We start from the raw sequence: 20,527 nt of genomic DNA on the forward strand, positions 1-20,527 counted from the left end.
CAGTGTGAAAATAAACATAGCCTGAATTGTTTGAATAACACTTCCATTGTGTTTTTGAAAACTGTAACTGTAGCCACTAGCGAGGCGTTACTGGCCAGATTTATGTAAACACAATGCAATCAAAAAATGTGGAGGACGCGAGAAGAAACCCAGTCATAAAGACGTCCTTCGAGTGTCCTTAAAAGAGAATAATGCTGTTCACATATAAGTGCAGAGAAGATACAGCCAATCGTTTAGCCACTCAGTGTATAAAAATGCAATTCTCCAACGAGGATATACGCAAAATAAAATGTGTTTTGCATTTTACTGCAGAATAGCGCGGAATGGATTGCTAGAGGTGCACGGCTCTCGTTGCAAGCCGCCAGTACAATAACGTCGTGTCCGCAGTCTTCGTTGGTAGCAATAGCCTATACTTGATACATTCTCACAGTTCTCTCGATTCGGTAAAATAATGATTTTATAGTGTTGTTGTGGAGACGCGTAATCTTATGTTCATGCCTTCATGGTTTTGAAAGCAGAGACATTTGTATCACTGCAACAACAGCTCGCCACCCGTTGCCTGTGTTGCGGCTGCCTACAATGTACAGCAGCCCCAACAACAAACACATGCGCGCACACGTTAGTAGTGCCATGGGAATTGTAGTATCGGTATTTGTATTTCAGATGGAGTATACTAGTCTCAAATTGAAATATACATCCTAATGTTCAAATGCATAGTAATGAATAAGTATGCTACAATTGATTTTCGTGGCTCCAAAAATGTGTATGTAGATAGAGTAGTTTAGAGCGAATTAAAGGTTCTTAGCTGAGCATGTTTCCACCGTAATTATTAAAGTGTCGGACAAATAAAATTACCACTGAAAATAAACACGATTTTGAATGTCACTGCAATTGTGACAGAAAACGATAAACTACAGCTAATGAAAGGCAAGCGACTGCTTATTTATTTATCGATCGCGGTACTGTTTGTGAATATAATAATAGCCGTTTTTGTATTATAAATGTAGTAGCTACTATAGCTAGCTAATTGTTTACTTATACGACAAATTATTGTGAACCATAAACAACGTCCCATTATCCCTTTTCAGGTGCAGCTTTCCTGACGACTGTCGCCTCTGCCGGGATGATTGCAGGATTTGGCTCAACGTTTGCAAGGTAGCAATGATTGATGTAGGCTAGCATTACATCTTGGCAATTTAACTTCAGATGCCTGTTAGCCCTGACCGATGACGGAGTGATATTATACTGGTCCACATAATCTGACTACTAACGTTGTCTAAAATGTATTGCATTTTTATGCATAGCCTCCCTGGATGTATGGCAATTTTATGAAGAAAAACAAATTGCTCGCGCTGCAGACGTATCTCGGTCCGCTAATACAGGACCAGTAAAATTCCAATGCACTACTTTTGTGATTTAAAATAAAAACATGTATTTGGGTGTTTATCAGCATTTGTAACTTGAGTCTGTATAAAACATTTCATTTGATAATACTTATGGAATATAAAAAAACGTGCTTGATATGTTTTCCAGTTTCTTTGCAAATGCAACTTTATTTCTATGTGACAACTGAAATGGTCTGTTCATTCCTTTTCAGTAGATGCTCTTATCCATAGCAATTTACAGTAATGAGTGCATAGATTTCCATGCATGGTTTAAACTGCTCTACAGCCTTCATTGTCATGCACAGTCCGTACACAACACTACGCTCATCATGTCTTAGCAGGATCAGATGGTGGCAGGTGTCCCAGCAGGGTCAGACAGACATGGAAGTAGTCTACAGAGCTCTGGTGAATTTTGTAGTATATTATAACGAGTGAAGGGATACAAAGTCACATCTTGAGTTGATGGCTAGGCTACAGTCTGGGAATAATGGTCATTTCAGGTATTGTACCTTTGATTCTATTCTTGGATAATATAATGTATAAATGTACACCAAGGTAATTCTTTGTCATGTCTCATCTGAGCAGGATCAGATGGTGACAGGGGTCTCAGCAGGGTCAGTCAACCAGGGAAGACTAGTGCGTGACGGCACTGAGGTGAGCTTTTGCAGCTGCAACACTATTCTCTCTTTGCAACAAACACTGGACAAGACAGACACTTCAAATATAGAATAGTTTCAAAGGCAGTCTGACAAACCTCTATAAAGTAGATTTTCAAACTGTATCAAGGGTTGAGAGGCTTTTCCCGATGACACAAAACATGTATAACAAAAATGTGAGAAAGACCTGGGAGACACTTGATGATGATGATGAATGGATACATGTGTTTGAATGCCCAGTCATGTTCATATCGCAGACATAAATTTCTGCAGTTTAAGACCTTCCACAGAACGTACTATAAGCCAGTGAAACTGAATATCATGCAGTCAGAAATGTCATTCCTCTGCTGGAGGTGTAAAACACAAAAGGGAACATATTTGCATATGTTGTGGTCTTGTGAAGGTTGACTGAATTCTGGCCAAGAGTATGTTATTTTATCTCAGCATGTCTACATACTCTCCTTTCTCCATGTTTTTGTTTGCTTGGAAATGTTGATACTGGAGACTTAACAGAATAAACTGTGTAATGTAGAATTTATAGCAACTAAGAAATCCATTGCCATTAATTGGAAGGTTGGTTCTCCTCCCACAATATCACAATGGATGGCAGAAGATGAAAAGTATACTGTGCAACTTTCATAAGGTCTGCCTTATATGGAATACTGTACAACAAAAGGAGTCTGTATTGAAAACATGCCCACGTCAATGGAGATGCCTATTTAGGCAATCCCTAGCTGCTGGACTGCTCAGTCCTGGCCATGGTGGTCTGCCTGGCCCTTGGTTGTCACTCTGGACTTGGCCTAACACCTGAAACCAATAATTAATGTTTCACTAAGATCCTAAAGCTGAGTGGGGTGTGTTGGGTTGGGGCGCTGCAGGGCGGTGGACCTCTAGGGACAGGACAGGGGCGATTCAGCTATATTATGTGAAAGTTAAAAGAGCTCTACAATACTGTTAGGCCTATGATATGAATTACAGTGCCCTCTGAAATTATTGGGACAGTGAAGCATTTTTTCTTATTTTGGCTCTATACTCAAAGTTTGGATTTGAAATCAAACAATGACTATGAGGTTAAAGTGCAGACTGTCAGCTTTCATTTGAGGGTATTCATCCATATTGGGTGAACCATTTAGAAATTACAGCACTTTTTGTACATAGTCCCATTTTAACGGTGCAAAAGTATTGGGACAAATTAATTTTATGTGTATTAAATTAGTAATATTCATAGCACAAAATGACTACATCAAGCTTGTGACTCTACACATTTGTTGGATGCATTTGCTGTTTGTTTTGGTTGGGTTTGATTATTTTGTGCCCAATAGAAATTAATGGTAAATAATGTATTATGTCATTTTAGAGTCACATTCATGTAGAAGTGTTTAGATTCTTATTTACAATAAGTGACCACAAAAGGGTCATATTCATATATATTTTTAAATGCAGGAAATTAGCTTTTGTTGCCCAAAAACTCTTGCCAGGTTATGCCCCCCCCACTTCTAAAACCAAAGTTGCGCCCCTACTGTTTATGGCTGTAATGATGGTTATGTTTGCGCAGCGATTGTGTGCGTGTTCACGTGTGCATGTGCGTGCACTGGGTCGTAACCTTTGAACCACTCCCTTTCTGGGGTTCGCAGGGCAAAATCTAGCACTCTACTTCTGACCACGTCCCATAGGGCTCTGGTCAAAAGTAGCACATTATTTATGGGATAGGGTGCCATTCGGGACAGTCACAGATCCTGAGCTCATATCACTTTTGAAGATATACTTGGCAGAGCAGCACAGTGGTGCCTTTGCTTTTTCATTCTATTTTAAGCTGATGAGGGCCATCTTTGTAAACTTCCATCTCAGCCAAATATGCCTTCTAAAGTGGTCAAATTAGATTTAGCGTGTTATGAGAGGAACGTGGTTGTGAGGGCACAGTGGCTGAGAAGCTTCACTCACAGAGGATATGGTCTGTAGACAGCCCATGACCAGACGAGATTACTAGGCAGTTACTGACTTATGAGGCACTGTAAAGAGCTGATACCAAGGCTAGTTTACAATGGAACCAGGGCTGTCTCTGGTATCTCACACATGAATCTGGCAGCTCACACATGAAGCTTGCAGTAGAACTGTTATGATTTATGGCTGTTTTTTTGTGGTAACTCGTTGGTTAACCAGAAATATGTTTAGTATGCTCACATTTCTTCTAAGAAAGCTCATACTGAAAAGAGAGAAACTTGTAAAGAATCATACATAAGAGTAGACAGCATTATAATGCAACATCAGGGATAGACAGTTGGCATTCTTTTTATCTTGATGCACACTGACTAGCCTACACCAAACCACATCGCTTCCTCGCAGATTTTTACCCTTCCAGGAAGAGCTGCTAAGTCTCACCAAACTCTAATTATAGCTAATTAAATGAGCAGGCCACTTAAACACATGGACAATAAATACATTGAGAGTTGATATTGTTTACTATTATGTCTGTTTTCTAGACAGCTTGTTCAGTCTTGGGCTGCGTCCTTAATGGCACACTTTTCCTTACAGTGCACCAGAACCCTGGTCAAAAGTAAGGCACTATATAGGAAATGGGGCCCCCTTTTAGACGCTACCTTGAAATGCAGCTCCTGCAGGGCTCTACAGGGCAGGCTGGGCTCTACAGGGCAAGCAGGGCTCTACAGGGCAAGCAGGGCTCTACAGGGCAAGCAGGGCTCTACAGGGCAGGCAGAGCTCTACAGGGCAGGCTGGGCTCTACAGGGCAAGCAGGGCTCTACAGGGCAGGCAGGGATCTACAGGGCAGCAGGGATCTACAGTGCAACCATTTTACTTGCATATGCGCCTAAATATTTTGCTGTATGACCTGGGATTTTAATTTGGGAGAACCAGCTTTATTACCTCAAATATTTTTCATTGTGCTCCTAAATTTCTTTGTGTGTACCTACATGTTTCAACTTAGTCACAAACATGCTCCTTGTAAAAAATAAAAAAGTCAGCGTAGAGCCCCGCCAGGGCAGGTTTAGAGTTTGTTAGACACCCTACAAACTGGAATCGATCCACAGATTCCACCTCTAAATGTTTTCTGCTCACTGGGTTGACTCAGTTTGGGCCCACGTGTGAAGTACGTCAATGTCACATCCAGCATGTTATCCAGGGAACGATGGACTGCACTGGCTATAGCACCACTGCACAAGGTGAAAACTGATTTTGCTAGGGGAGTGAGTTTAGCCTATAAATTGGGGACCACGAGCAACTCGTGTACCTCAATGTCACCTCAAGTGTGTGTGTGTGTGTGTTCAAGGGAACGATGGCCACCCCTGCAGTACCAGAGACAGGGGCGTTCCTGGCTCTCCGGGCCCAGGGCTGGGGCTCGCTCTACACCTGGTGTGGAGTGGACTTGCTCAGCAACGCAGTCTGGAAAGCCATGGGGTCCATAGTGTACGTATTAATGAACTCAACCCATCTCATTGTCTAGCCCTTATCATGCCGTCAGAAAACAGACCAGCATCATCCCTATTACCCAACACTCAGTAAATGTAGAACATATTTGTCCATTATTGCAGGTAACAGATCAGGCAGATGATGCAGTCCGTTTTCCCGGCTATTAAAAAAACCCGAAGGATCAGCCAACTCAAGAGGAATGGGACACCATGTTCCAGTCTAAAGAGGACTGAAGGTCGAGACTATATTCTCACCCTGGCTGAGAGCAGCATTAATAAGTCACTGCGGGACTTAACCACTACTGTGGGATGGGCAGTCAGTTGGTCACTGTGCTGAGAAGGAAATTAACTTGGCGTCCACAATGCGTGGTCCAGCCACTCTTCACTGATGCTCATCTGAGGCCTATGAAGAGAGCACCCCTTGCCTGAAGGAGGAATTATGAAACAAATTACTGTTGGACTGAGGCATCACGGTTAATTTAAACTCCCTTGGATAATCTTAATTTCTGATCAGAGGTTTACTATGTAAAACCACAGGAGCCCTGGACTGTCTTGTACTGTACAGTTAGCCTAAACACCAATCTGTTTGTGCTCGTTGTCAAGCCATATTGTTGCTATGACGAGTATCACGTAGTTTCCATAAGACCGGTACTAAGGCTAGTACAGTAGTCCTCGGCAGCGACTGCGTTCTCATTTGTGTAGTGCTTGAACAGATCTTGAATCTACTCACTGTGCTTTGTCATGAAGGCCACAAGATGGATTGTCTTAAATCTGTATATGATCGGATTTCTTTGTCAATCAAAATGTATTTCACACTATTTGTTCTGCGAAAGAGTAAAAAGCTAAATGTGTTTGCTATTCTGAAGACAGTGAAAGATGTGCAGCTGAATGTGAGGTGCCTGGTTTCTCTTCCACAGATTGAAACATCATTCAATGTAACACCTAAGCGTTTACCGTCAGCTATTCCCATAAAAGACGAGTATAAAAATGAGAACAAACCTGAACCATCTTAAACTGGGCCCGGCTAGCCATATAACAAGTATAAAAATGAGAACAAACCTGAACCATCTTAAACTGGGCCCGGCTAGCCATATAACAAGTATAAAAATGAGAACAAACCTGAACCCTTAAACTGGGCCCGGCTAGCCATATAACAAGTATAAAAATGAGAACAAACCTGAACCATCTTAAACTGGGCCCGGCTAGCCATATAACAAGTATAAAAATGAGAACAAACCTGAACCATCTTAAACTGGGCCCGGCTAGCCATATAACAAGTATAAAAATGAGAACAAACCTGAACCATCTTAAACTGGGCCCGGCTAGCCATATAACAAGTATAAAAATGAGAACAAACCTGAACCATCTTAAACTGGGCCCGGCTAGCCATATAACAAGTATAAAAATGAGAACAAACCTGAACCATCTTAAACTGGGCCCGGCTAGCCATATAACAAGGACTGTGTAAAAAGCTTGTGACAGCTGTCCCTGATGTTTTCCTACACATTTAGCCCACATAATCAAGTTGAAAGAGCATGTCATGCAAACGTTGATGCCACAGCTGTGGCATTTCTGTCATGCATAGAATTCCTTCTCTGTGCCAAACTACTACGGTACTCATCTTCAGTCTGATTGGTTGCAGTTATGAAATATAACATGCCATGTAAGCAAGAGCGAAGCGACTTTCAGTCACGCGTGCATACAACCACAGCCATACGAAAACACTTTGGCCATATTCTGCCGCAGGCCTCCTGTTCACAATGTCTGGACAGAAGAATCAAAAACACCTTCAGTGCTCAACCAAAATCCATGTACGTTTATTCTTAACATGTGGAACATAGAATAAAGATTTTATACTGAATAAACAATGTAAAGTTGATCAAATGAAAGGGGGAGAAGTACCCTATATGTAGAGTAAAAAACAACAACACTTAACTGTCAATCAGGCATGTTATACAACATTGTTATTCTGGAATACAGTTCTGCTCATCATGGTCTGCTAGCTGTCTGTACAATCTAAATACGCTCCTCTTTTCAGAACCAAAACTAGAGCGGTCTCATCCCTATATGTCCTTAGACCTGTCCCAGTCAGAATATATATATATATTTTTTAAATACATAAAATGACTAACCTCATTTGAAGTGAGTAACTAAATATCCAGTATTCAAATGAGCAGTAATAATAATTCTAAAGGTCATTATAATTATCAACTACCATCACTTATCTATACCACATGTCTTGGCGAAGATACCAAATAGGGCTGTCAATGTACATCTTCTATATACAAATGGGCTTATAGATAGAAAAGGAGATAAGGACTGATGAAGTACTGTGTTGCTATGGTTACCAGTAAGTCAGTTGAACAGGGTGTCTTGTTTCGTCCCTGTTATACTGGTATGGTAAAAATATTATGATGCAATACTTGTGGTCAGTTGCCTGTGGTTGAAAGTCATTCACATTTGTTAAACCCCCCCCCCCCCAACAAGCCTACTAAATCCTATTGCACAATAGGGCACCCCCCCAGAACAGGATATATGATGTACTGTTATATATTCAGAGTAAAGTCAGTGGTTTTTTCTTTACCTTAATACACGATAAAGAGGTCTATCTACAACATGATTCACAATTTAAATAAGTCTGCTTCCCCCTGCAAAAAACACCAACAAAAAGATCCCATACAGACAAACAGCCACATACAAATAAAATGTAAGCACGAGACCCCAAAACTAAAGTACGTTACCTTTCATTGGGTGCCAACTTTGGTTAAAACAAAAACGAAGCGACAAATAAAAATATACTTTTTTAAAAATACCAAGTATTAAATATTTTATTAAAATTATTAAAAAATTCCAAATAAAAGGTTGTGATTTGGGCAGAGGAGCTATATATATATATTTATTTGTAAAAAAAAGGAAAAAAAAAGTGTCTTATTTAAATAAAAATATAATACCACCCACACCGATGTGTTTGTGTTCACTGTAGCCTGGTAGTCAGACCAACCCCCCCTCCCTCTGTTTCTTTGCCTGTGGCTGTCACGAGGAGCGTCCAATCTTAAACAGTACTTCACACATGATGGCCGCCACGGCTGAACTCAGCACAGAGGACAGGGAGATATCCAGTAGCCTGCTCTCGTAGAGAACCAACTCTGTCCGGTGCTCCTTGGCCATGGCCAGCAGAGCCTTGGCGGCCCTGCACATCATGTTAACGCTGGGGGGTTGGGGGTGTGCTGCTGGGTGTAACAGGCTGTGAGGTCCCTGCTGGTGCTGGCACATGGCCACGCAGTCCTCCAGGAAGCCGATGAGTATCCCAACGCTACCCTTCTGCAGTGCGATGGCGCGCGCCGCGGTCGGGTCCCCCTGCGCCAGGTTAGAGAGCACAGCCACTGCCATCTCCCGGCACACCTGGGACTTCCGCTCACCCACGTGGTGCACCAGGGTGGCGTAGAGCTTCTCCTGGCGGCTGAACGGCGGCGTGGCCAGCAGGAGGTCCACGTTGTTATCCTGGATGCTCAGCTTGCACAGGCACTCCAGCACCAGTCTCTGGGGGGTGAGGGAGGAGGAGCAGCTCGCCGTGGTGAAGGGGTCCTGGGCCTCGGCAGAGGGACACACCATCCAGTGGAGGAGCCCGTCCAGGATGGGCAGACAAATGCTCTCTGGGTAGAGGGACAGGTCTAGTTGACCTGAGATGTTAGCCAGGGTGACCAGAGTGTTCTCCCTGAGGGCTGACAAACAGTCCCACCACCACTGGTCTTTACTGCAGGCCCGGCCCTGCTCCTCCTCTCTCTGGTAGCTGGGAGGCATCCTCCTCCTCTGGGGGTGCAGGTGGTGCAGCAGGACCAGCCGCCCCAGGATCAGCACCAGGCCAGGGTGGCAGGACATGTCGTTGTCATTCCCCGGGATGAAGGAGAGGCCGCGGACAATGTTGGAGATGCAAACGCAGCGGCGGGCCAGGGCGTCCTGCCAGGGTTCGGCCGTGGAGAGGGGCGCCTCGTCCCAGCAGCGAGGCTCGTCCTCCAGCAGGGTGAAGATAGGGCTCTGGGTCTGTGTCCCGGGAAGACCGTTCCTCTCTGACAGAGAGCCTGGCCAGGCACTCAGCATATCGTCCATAGTGGCTGTCTCAGTCATGCTCTTCTCTACAACAGCCTTCCTCTCCTCCTCTGTCGTTTCTGTCTTATCCTCCCTCTCTTTCCTCTCTGTAGGCTTACTGTTGGTCTCCTCGCCACGTATCTCAAAGTGTGTCTGGATGTGGGCAGTGGAGTCCCCCCCTCCAGCCTTCCAGTGCAGCAGGCCAGAGGTGAACCCCCTGGACAGACTGAGCTCCTGGTCCTCCTCCACCTGGTCCTCCTCCACCTTCACAGGCAGCTTGTCGTACTTACTGGCCTGTTTGGGCCTGGGCTCTGGGGGCTGGGACTGCTCGGTGGCGGCCCTCTCCTTTTCCTCCCCCTCTACCTTCTCTTTCAAAGTCACCTCCACAGGCTCTTCCTTCTCCTCTGGGACCGCCTCCTCTGTGTTGCTGTTGGCTGTGGTCTTCTCTGGCCCGCTGTCCCTCTGCTCTTCGTCTAACTGGCTGTCAAGCTCTGCAACGGTAAGCCCCTCTTCCTGGTCTGTGATTGGTCCGAGCAGCATCTTCTGGCCCTCGGTGCCCACCTCGTACTCATCCAGGATCCCAAAGATGGAGATCAGACTCCGGCGGAAGTACTCCACTATCAGCTCCAGGAAGCCAGGCAGCTGGGGAAACATAGCATATCAGAGGTTAGGTGGCTCTCTGAAATGATTGTGTGAAAGACTATTAGAGAACGGTTTGGTTAGGGGTATTTGTCCTTGAATCCAGTCATGGTCCAATAACCACACCACTGAGAATGAAGCCATGCATTTGACATGGTTTAGTATGGTATACTATAGATATTGGAAGTTTATATCATTCTCATGGATACTGTATATCATTGGACATTGTATGGATATGGTTTGTGTAGCACCGTCACCTGTGACAGGGTGAAGGAGGACACAGTGGTGTCGTCATACAGCAGGATGTTGATGGTGTCCAGCGCCCATGTGCTCTCAGCCAGCAGACCTGACTTCAGAGACATCATCACACGCCACGCCTCTGGGGTTCCTGAGGGTAAGAGGTTACAGTTCCAAGGTCGGAGGAGAGATGAGGGTCGCATCGAAAATGGCACCCTATTCCCTATCCCGTGCACAGCTTTCAGATGCATCCATTATGAATTACCTGGCTAATGCTCTATAACAGTTTCCCAACCCTGGTCTTCCAGTACCCCCAACAATACACATTTTTACTGTAAACCTGGACCAGCACACCTGATTCAACGTGTTAACTAATCATCAAGCCCTCGAGTTGAATGACGTGTTTGTCAAGGGCTACAATAAACCTGTGTACTGTTGGAGACACTGGAGGACCAGGGTTGGGATAGACGGCTCTATAATAACAGGCTAATTCTCCTACCGGTCTCCTTGGAAGTAAGTCTGCGTCGGACCTTGAGTTTGGGCAGGGTGGCCTCCACTGACCCCACGGGGAAGCTGATATCTCTGTGGAGAGGTAGAATGCCCTGCCCTGACATCCCCCCACTGTGTGAGCCTGGCATGGACCCAGGCATCCCTGCCTTCTTGAGAGAGGCCATGTAGTGGCCCCCGTTGTTGGGGGAAAGGGGTCCGGGTCCCCCCATGGGCCGGGCGAAGGGGCTGGGGGCTCTAGCGATGTGGTTGGCCATGGCAGGGTTAGACTGGTAGGAGGAGGGGGGCTGTCGGGAAGCCATGGGGGGCATGGAGGAGGAAGAGGGGCATGGGTATGGGGACTGGCGTTGGCCCGGGTGTCCGGACGTCCATTGGCCGTCCTGGAGGGCCCTTCCCTCTGGGTCATCCCCCGGACCCCGGCCCATAACAGGGTAAGGTGGCCCCTGGCCCTGTCGGCCAGGGTAGGGCCCGGGGTAGCCCATGTCTGTCCTGGGGTGCCACATGTTGGCCTGGGGGCCCTCTGGAGAGGCTCCGGAGGGGAAGGGAGGACCTCCGCTCATCATGCCGTGTTGTTGGGGCCCCTGGATGGCTCCCATGCGGTCTCGGCTGTAGGGGTAAGGGTACTGGCCCTGCATGGGCCTGTGCTCCGGCCCCATGTAGCCCCCTCCATACTGGCGGTGCATGTCTGGCTGCTGCCCTCCGTACTGCTGCATGTCGTAGGCTTCACCCTCATGGCGCTTAGCAGCGGGACCGTACATCCCCTCTTGTCCCACTGGCCTCTTATAGCCCTGAGAGGGAACACAGAACTTTATACGTTAGATACTGCAGTTACAATGATGACCTTTTATTGATGTCTCTCGCTCCAATTCTCTCTCTCCAACTCTCGCGCTCTCTCTCCAACTCTCACGCTCTCTCTCCAACTAGCAACAAGCCATGGTGTTGGAGTTGGACAAGGTGGAGTAGAAGCCAATGATGATTACTTACTGGTTGACCGCTATCGCAAACCCAGTTTAGACTTTACTTTGCATTGAAATGGCCAAGTTAGCCCGTTTTCCATCTGTTCAAGTTTCAGTAGACGAAGCACAGTGCCCTCTAGGGGCAGGAGGCTTGAGGCTGGGTCTGACCTGTTGTGGGTACATCCCAGACTGGTGAGAGCCATAGGGCATGGGGCCGTGAGGGTACTGCTGCCCATAGCTTTCATGTCCATGTGGCCTACAAAGAAAGAGGTACACCCTCAGTCAGAACACAAATAAACTATGCATATATAGGTAGCTTTATAAATAATAAGCTCATTTAAATGAGTCACTACATGTAAAGCCAACAGTTTTTCTGCATCATTCACAGAGCATGACACGTCTTACCGCTGATGGGGATATCGGTTGGCAGAGTACATGCTTGGGTCACCGCTGGAAGGTACCATGTTGTTCTGGCCCCCAGGGGGAGGCACACCCCCCTCCGAACCCATCACATGGTCTGGTCTGGTGGGTAGGACGACAATTATGAGCAGCTCATTCGTGGCATTTATATTACTGTCTGATGAAAGTCTCAGATTGAAACATCTAATGTTTTTGACTTGGGATTTACAATGAATCATATATTTTTATAATAGAGTGCCCTGCCTCAACTTCTGATCCATCATTTCATTATAAGGTAGCACCTCTATTCCAGTTGTTTAAGCATGAAACACCTCTTTTCCTACACAGTGGAATTTCCCCAATCACTGCCTTGGAGAATTGGGATATTTTTTTGACCAGAGGAAAGAGCGCCTCCTACTGTCTCCCATCCATGGGACCAACCAGGACCAAACCTGCTTAGCTTCCGAGGCAAGCCAGCAGTGGGATGCAGAGTGCTATGCTGCTGGCACTCAGTAAATGTATCTACTATAGAATGTTGGTTATTAAGATACACACCTCCTATCGTAGCCAGGCCCGTAGTGGTACTGTGACCGCGGGCCAGGGCCCATACCCATCACTGGCATGGCTCCTGAGGGAAGACCACGGGGGTACATGTCCTGCATGGTACCGCTGGGCATCTGACCTGGTCTATAGGGCTCACTGCCCCCTGGCCCTGTGGAGAGAGAATAGATATTGTATATACAGTGGAGTCGGAAAGTATTCAGACCCCTTCACTTTTACCACATTTTGTTACGTTACAGCCTAATTTTAAAATGGATTAAATAAATGTTTTTACTCAATCTACACACAATATCCCATAATGACGAAGCGAAAACAGGTTTTTAGAAATGTTTGCAAATGTATATTAAAAAAAACGAAATACCTTATTTACATAAGTATTCAGACTAGAGGTTGACCGATTATGATTTTTCAACGCCGATACCGATTATTGCAGGACCAAAAAAAGCAGATACCGATTAATCGGACAATTGTTATTTATTTGTAAAAATGACAATTACAACAATACTGAATGAACACTTATTTTAACTTAAGATAATACATCAATAAAATCAATTTAGCCTCAAATAAATAATGAAACATGTTCAATTTGGTTTAAATAACGCAAAAACAAAGTGTTGGAGAAGAAAGTAAAAGTGCAATATGTGCAGCTAACGTTTAATTAAGTTCCTTGCTCAGAAAATGAGAACATATGAAAGCTGGTGGTTCCTTTTAACATGAGTCTTCAATATTCCCAGGTAAGACGTTTTAGGTTGTAGGAATTATAGGACTATTTCTCTCTATACCATTTGTATTTCATTAACCTTTAACTATTGGATGTTCTTATAGGCACTTTAGTATTGCCAGTGTAACAGTATAGCTTCCGTCCCTCTCCTCTCTCCTCCCTGGGCTCGAACCAGGAACACAACGACAGCTGCCACCCTCGAAGCAGCGTTACCCATGCAGAGCAAGGGGAACAACCACTCCAAGGCCCAGAGCGAGTGACGTTTGAAACGCTATTAGCGCGTGCTAACTAGCTAGCCGTTACACAAGCCTCATCTCGGGAGTTGATAGGCTTGAAGTCATAAACAGCGCAATGCTTGACGCACAACGAAGAGCTGCTGGAAAAACGCCCGAAAGTGCTGTTTGAATTAATGTTTAAGCGCCTGCTTCTGCCTACCACCGCTCAGTCAGAGACTTAGATACTTGTATGCTTGTACACTCAGTCAGATTATATGCAACGCAGGACACGCTAGATAATATCTAGTAATATCATCAACCATGTGTAGTTAACTAGTGATTATGATTGATTGATTTTCATAAGATAAGTTTAACTAGCTAGCAACTTACCTTGGCTTACTGCATTCGTGTAACAGGCAGTCAGTCTCCTTGTGGAGTGCAACGAGAGAGAGGCAGGTCGTTATTGCGTTGGACTAGTTAACTGTAAGGTTGCAAGATTGGATCCCTCGAGCTGACAAGGTGAAAATCTGTCGTTCTGCCCCCGAACAAGGCAGTTAACCCACCGTTCCTAGGCCGTCATTGAAAATAAGAATGTGTTCTTAACTAACTTGCCTCGTTAAATAAAGATTAAATAAAGGCGTAAAAAAAAAAAAACTGCAAAATCGGTGTCCAAAAATACAGATTTCCGATTGTTATGAAAACTTGAAATCGGCCCTAATTAATCGACCATTCCGATTAATCGGTCGACCTCTAATTCAAACCCTTTGCTATGAGGCTCAAAATGCATCCTGTTTCCATTGACCATCCCTGAGATGTTTCAGCAACTTGATTGGAGTCCTCCTGTGGTAGATTAAGTTGATTGGACATGATTTGGAAAGGCACACACCTGTCAATACAAGGTCCTACAGTTGACAGTGCATGTCAAAGCAAAAACCAAGCCATGAGATCAAAGGAATTGTCCGTAGAGCTCAGACAAGATTGTGTCGAGGCACAGAACTGGGGAAGGGTACCAAAACATGTCAGTGGCCTCCATCATTCTTAAATGGAAGAAGTATTGGAAGAAGTATTGAAGTACCAAGACTCTTCCTAGAGCTGGTCGCCCGTCCAAACTGAGCAATCTGGGGAGAAGGTCATTGGTCAGGGAGGTGACCATGAATCCGATGGTCACTCTGACAGAGCTCCAGAGTTCCTCTGTGGAGATGGGAGAACCTTCCAGAAGGACAACCATCTCTGCAGTACTCAACTAAATCAGGCCTTTATGGTAGAGTGGCCAGATGGAAGCCACTCCTCAGTAAAAGGCACATGACAGCCTGCTTGGAGTTTGGTAAAAGGCACCTAAAGGACTCTGAGTATGAGAAACAAGATTCTCTCGTCTGATGAAACCAAGATTAAACTCTTTGGCCTGAATGCCAAGCGTCACATCTGGAGGAGACCAGGCATTGCTCATCACCTGGCCAAGACCATCCCTACGGTGAAACATGGTGGTGGCAGCATCACGCTGTGGGTAAGTTTTTTTCAGTGGCAGGGACTGGGAGACTATTCAGGATTGAGGGAATGATGAACAGAGCAAAGTACAGAGAGATCGTTGATGAAAATCTACTCCAGAGCGCTCAGGATCTCAGACTCAGTTTCACTTTCAAACAGGACAACGACCTTAAGCACACAGCAAAAACACAGGAGTGGTCTCTGAATGTCCTTGAGTTGCCCAGCCCAGACTTGAACCCGATCAAACATCTCTGGAGAGACCTGAAAATAGCTGTGCAGCGACGCTCCCCATCCAACCTGACAGAGCTTGAGAGGATCTGCAGAGAAGAATGGGAGAAACTCCCCAAATACAGGTGTGCCAAGCTTGTAGCGTCAAACCCAAGAAAACTCAAGGCTGTAATCGCTGCCAAAGGTGCTTCAACAAAGTACTGAGTAAAGGGTCTGAATACTTATGTAATAGTGTTTTTGCGTGTAGACGAGGGGAAAAAACAATTTCATCCATTTTAGAATAAGGCTGTAACGTAACAAATGTAGAAAAAGTGAAGGGGTCTGAATACTTTCCAATGCACTGTATGTTGATAAATTGTAAATAATTGTGTCTATATTCTGTCTGTTTTTTTCTCTGCTTCATGTTTTCAGCACCATTTCACCAGGACAAATTCCTGGTACGTGTAAATGTAATTGGCGAATACAGGCCATTCTGATTCCATCTGCATTCATGTTAGGCGTTATAAAAGGCAAGGATGTAGTACATGATTTTATCACTTGGGGGCAACATAGTCTAAGGAAACAATCACGACAGAGAGAGTCAGGTCTGATGGGCTAACCAAAAACAAGGACGAAAACTGATTTGAACCTACATGGAGAACTGAGGAAGTACCAGCCATATTCAGTTCAGACAACAGGTGTATTACTTCACTTTTACTAACATCACATTGTTCATCTAGTATCAAAATCAAAGTTTATTTGTCGCATACAAAGAACAGCAGACGCTAAAGCAGGTGCAGCGAAATGCCTCCGTTTCTAGCTCCAGCAGTAAATGCCTCCGTTTCTAGCTCCAGCAGTAAATGCCTCCGTTTCTAGCTCCAGCAGTAAATGCCTCCGTTTCTAGCTCCAGCAGTGAATGCCTCCGTTTCTAGCTCCAGCAGTAAATGTCTTAACAGTACAATACTAATACACAAATATCCCCCCAAAAAGAATGCAGACAAGCAAATGTGGACAATACCAATAGTAGTGTACTGTGTTATGTGAATGCACTGTATGTCATGTGTTTAAGGAGAGCCTGGTCCACTCACCCTTCCGGGGCCCTTCATAGGGGTCCTTGTTGGCATCATACTGCATCCTCATGGAGGGGTCTGCACTACCGCCAACCTGCTGGTAGGGGGCGCCAGAGGGCATGGGCCCTCGCTTGTGGAAGGCAGGGTCACTGACCTCTGAGAAGGGATCCTGGACACGGATACCAACACTGTTCCTGAGACATACAGGAGGGGTAAGGAGGACAAAAAAGGATGATACAAAGGGTTAAAGAGGGGTATCCGTGTGTGTTTACAGTCAGATTTAGACACACATGTACACACCCCCACAATATCGGGCTATGAGTGGCCCCCAGCCCAGGACCTACCTGTTACCTGGCTGGGGGGTCGCATGTGGTGTGGTGGCAGGAGTGGGAAGCTTCATGCCCTCTGACATCTCAGTCATGGAGCTGCTACCTGTAGACTGGGGGGTGTGAGGACCCTGCAGGGAGCCCGAGTTGGCTAAAGGGAAATTGGCAACGGTAGACAATTGTTAAAATGTCAAAAATATACATATACGAACATAAACATGGGGACCCTACAGGGAGCATTAGTAAGCAGGAGAGACTAAGGGGAAGAGCGAGCCATAGAGAGATGTATAAGTAATTAAGTTGTCTGGGCCAGAACGGCCCATAAGTCAGGAGCCCATCTCCTGTTTATGTAGTGTGAGGCAGATGTATGTATGTACAGTGGGGAGAACAAGTATTTGATATACTGGCGATTTTGCAGGTTTTCTAACTTACAAAGCATGTAGAGGGCTGTAATTTTTTTAATCATAGATACACTTCAACTGTGAAAGACGGAATCTAAAACAAAAATCCAGAAAATCACATTGTATGATTTAAGTAATTCATTTGCATTGTATTGCATGACATACATCAGAAAAGCAGAACTTAATATTTGGTACAGAAACCTTTGTTTGCAATTACAGATATCATAAGTTTTCTGTAGTTCTTGACCAGGTTTGCACACACTGCAGCAGGGATTTTGGCCCACTCCTCCATACAGACCTTCTCCAGATCCTTCAGGTTTCGGGGCTGTCGCTGGGCAATACGGTCTTTCAGCTCCCTCCAAAGATGTTCTATTGGGTTCAGGTCTGGAGACTGGCTAGGCCACTCCAGGACCTTGAGATGCTTCTTACGGAGCCACTCCTTAGTTGCCCTGGCTGTGTGTTTCAGGTTGTTGTCATGCTGGAAGACCCAGCCACGACCCATCTTCAATGCTCTTAGTGAGGGAAGGAGTATGTTAGCCAAGATCTCGCGGTACATGGCCCCATCCATCCTCCCCTCAATACGGTGCAGTCGTCCGGTCCCCTTTGCAGAAAAGCATCCCCAAAGAATGATGTTTCCACCTCCATGCTTCACGGCTGGGATGGTGTTCTTGGGGTTGTACTCATCCTTCTTCTTCCTCCAAACACGGCGAGTGGAGTTTAGACCAAAAGCTCTATTTTTGTCTCATCAGACCTTCTCCCATTCCTCCTCTGGATCATCCAGATGGTCATTGGCAGACGGGCTTGGACATGCGCTGGCTTTAGCAGGGGGACCTTGCGTGCGCTGCAGGATTATAATCCATGATGGCGTAGTGTATTACTAATGGTTTTCTTTGTGACTGTGGTCCCAGCTCTCTTCAGGTCATTGACCAGGTCCTGCCGTGTAGTTCTGGGCTGATCCCGCACCTTCCTCATGATCATTGATGCTCCACGAGGTGAGATCTTGCATGGAGCCCCAGACCGATGGTGATTGAACTTCTTCCATTTTCTAATAATTGCACCAACAGTTGTTGCCTTCTCACCAAGCTGCTTGCCTATTGTCCTGTAGCCCATCCCAGCCTTGTGCAGGTCTACAATTTTATCCCTGATGTCCTTACACAGCTTTCAGGTCTTGCCATTGTGGAGAGGTTGGAGTCTGTTTGATTGAGTGTGTGGACAGGTGTCTTTTATACAGGTAATGAGTTCAAACAGGTGCAGTTATTACAGGTAATGAGTGGAGAACAGGAGGGCTTCTTAAAGAAGAACTAACAGGTCTGTGAGAGCCGGAATTCTTACTGGTTGGTAGGTGATCAAATACTTATGTCATGCAATAAAATGCAAATTAATTACTTAAAAATCATACAATGTGATTTTCTGGATTTTTGTTTTAGATTCCGTCTCTCACAGTTGAAGTGTACCTATGATAAAAATTACAGACCTCTACATGCATTGTAAGTAGGAAAACCTGCAGTGTATCAAATACTTGTTCTCCCCACTGTATATACAGTGCCTTGCGAAAGTATTCGGCCCCCTTGAACTTTGCAACCTTTTGCCACATTTCAGGCTTCAAACATAAAGATATAAAACTGTATTTTTTTTGTGAAGAATCAACAAGTGGGACACAATAATGAAGTGGAACGACATTTATTGGATATTTCAAACTTTTTTAACAAATCAAAAACTGAAAAATTGGGCGTGCAAAATTATTCAGCCCCCTTAAGTTAATACTTTGTAGCACCACCTTTTCCTGCGATTACAGCTGTAAGTCGCTTGGGGTATGTATCTATCAGTTTTGCACATCGAGAGACTGAAATTTTTTCCCATTCCTCCTTGCAAAACAGCTCAAGCTCAGTGAGGTTGGATGGAGAGCATTTGTGAACAGCAGTTTTCAGTTCTTTCCACAGATTCTCGATTGGATTCAGGTCTGGACTTTGACTTGGCCATTCTAACACCTGGATATGTTTATTTTTTTATCATTCCATTGTAGATTTTGCTTTATGTTTTGGATCATTGTCTTGTTGGAAGACAAATCTCCGTCCCAGTCTCAGGTCTTTTAGAGACTACATCAGGTTTTCTTCCAGAATGGTCCTGTATTTGGCTCCATCCATCTTCCCATCAATTTTAACCATCTTCCCTGTCCCTGCTGAAGAAAAGCAGGCCCAAACCATGATGCTGCCACCACCATGTTTGACAGTGGGTATGGTGTGTTCAGGGTGATGAGCTGTGTTGCTTTTACGCCAAACATAACGTTTTGCATTGTTGCCAAAAAGTTCAATTTTGGTTTCATCTGACTAGAGCACCTTCTTCCACATGTTTGGTGTGTCTTCCAGGTGGCTTGTGGCAAACTTTAAACGACACTTTTTATGGATATTTTTAAGAAATGGCTTTCTTCTTGCCACTCTTCCATAAAGGCCAGATTTGTGCAATATACGACTGATTGTTGTCCTATGGACAGAGTCTCCCACCTCAGCTGTAGATCTCTGCAGTTCATCCAGAGTGATCATGGGCCTCTTGGCTGCATCTCTGATCAGTCTTCTCCTTGTATGAGCTGAACGTTTAGAGGGACGGCCAGGTCTTGGTAGATTTGCAGTGGTCTGATACTCCTTCCATTTCAATATTATCGCTTGCACAGTGCTCCTTGGGATGTTTAAAGCTTGGGAAATCTTTTTGTATCCAAATCCGGCTTTAAACTTCTTCACAACAGTATCTCGGACCTGCCTGGTGTGTTCCTTGTTCTTCATGATGCTCTCTGCGCTTTTAACGGACCTCTGAGACTATCACAGTGCAGGTGCATTTATACGGAGACTTGATTACATACAGGTGGATTGTATTTATCATCATTAGTCATTTTGGTCAACATTGGATCATTCAGAGATCCTCACTGAACTTCTGGAGAGAGTTTGCTGCACTGAAAGTAAAGGGGCTGAATAATTTTGCACGCCCAATTTTTCAGTTTTGATTTGTTAAAAAAGTTTGAAATATCCAATAAATGTCGTTCCACTTCATGATTGTGTCCCACTTGTTGTTGATTCTTCACAAAAAAATACAGTTTTATATCTTTATGTTTGAAGCCTGAAATGGTCGCAAAGTTCAAGGGGGCCGAATACTTTCGCAAGGCACTGTATGTAGAAATACAGTTCTTTCAGAAAGTACTCACACCACTTAACTTTTTCCCAGATTTTGTTGTGTTACAGCCTGAATTTTATTTAGATTGTCAC

The 20,527-nt window shown here is 44.9% G+C and overlaps 1 protein-coding gene and 1 long non-coding RNA gene across 6 annotated transcripts in view; one reads left to right on the plus strand and one right to left on the minus strand.

Annotated features, from left to right (window-relative positions):
- The first annotated feature begins 1,086 nt into the window (after nucleotides 1–1,086).
- On the plus strand, nucleotides 1,087–8,386 carry LOC110529454. Its single transcript, XR_002474385.2, has 4 exons — nucleotides 1,087–1,155; nucleotides 1,971–2,039; nucleotides 5,325–5,461; nucleotides 5,587–8,386. It is a non-coding gene; the product is annotated as an uncharacterized LOC110529454 (long non-coding RNA).
- Nucleotides 7,256–20,527, minus strand: part of LOC110529452 (AT-rich interactive domain-containing protein 1B) — a 94,453-nt gene continuing 81,181 nt past the window's right edge. For 3 of the 5 annotated variants that reach the window (XM_036984835.1, XM_021611625.2, XM_036984836.1), the window contains 8 exons: nucleotides 16,891–17,023; nucleotides 16,565–16,740; nucleotides 12,843–12,999; nucleotides 12,294–12,410; nucleotides 12,057–12,144; nucleotides 10,925–11,720; nucleotides 10,446–10,576; nucleotides 7,260–10,191 (listed from right to left, as the gene is read on the minus strand). In XM_036984835.1, the coding sequence (XP_036840730.1) occupies nucleotides 8,497–10,191; nucleotides 10,446–10,576; nucleotides 10,925–11,720; nucleotides 12,057–12,144; nucleotides 12,294–12,410; nucleotides 12,843–12,999; nucleotides 16,565–16,740; nucleotides 16,891–17,023 (3,293 nt within the window). In that variant the 3' untranslated portion in view covers nucleotides 7,260–8,496. Of the gene's footprint in view, nucleotides 10,192–10,445; nucleotides 10,577–10,924; nucleotides 11,721–12,056; nucleotides 12,145–12,293; nucleotides 12,411–12,842; nucleotides 13,000–16,564; nucleotides 16,741–16,890; nucleotides 17,024–20,527 lie in introns of all 5 variants that reach the window. The other 2 variants (XM_021611627.2, XM_036984834.1) reach the window with 1 other exon arrangement.

This window comes from Oncorhynchus mykiss, chromosome 8, assembly GCF_013265735.2.
Source record: "Oncorhynchus mykiss isolate Arlee chromosome 8, USDA_OmykA_1.1, whole genome shotgun sequence".
NCBI lineage: Eukaryota > Metazoa > Chordata > Actinopteri > Salmoniformes > Salmonidae > Oncorhynchus > Oncorhynchus mykiss.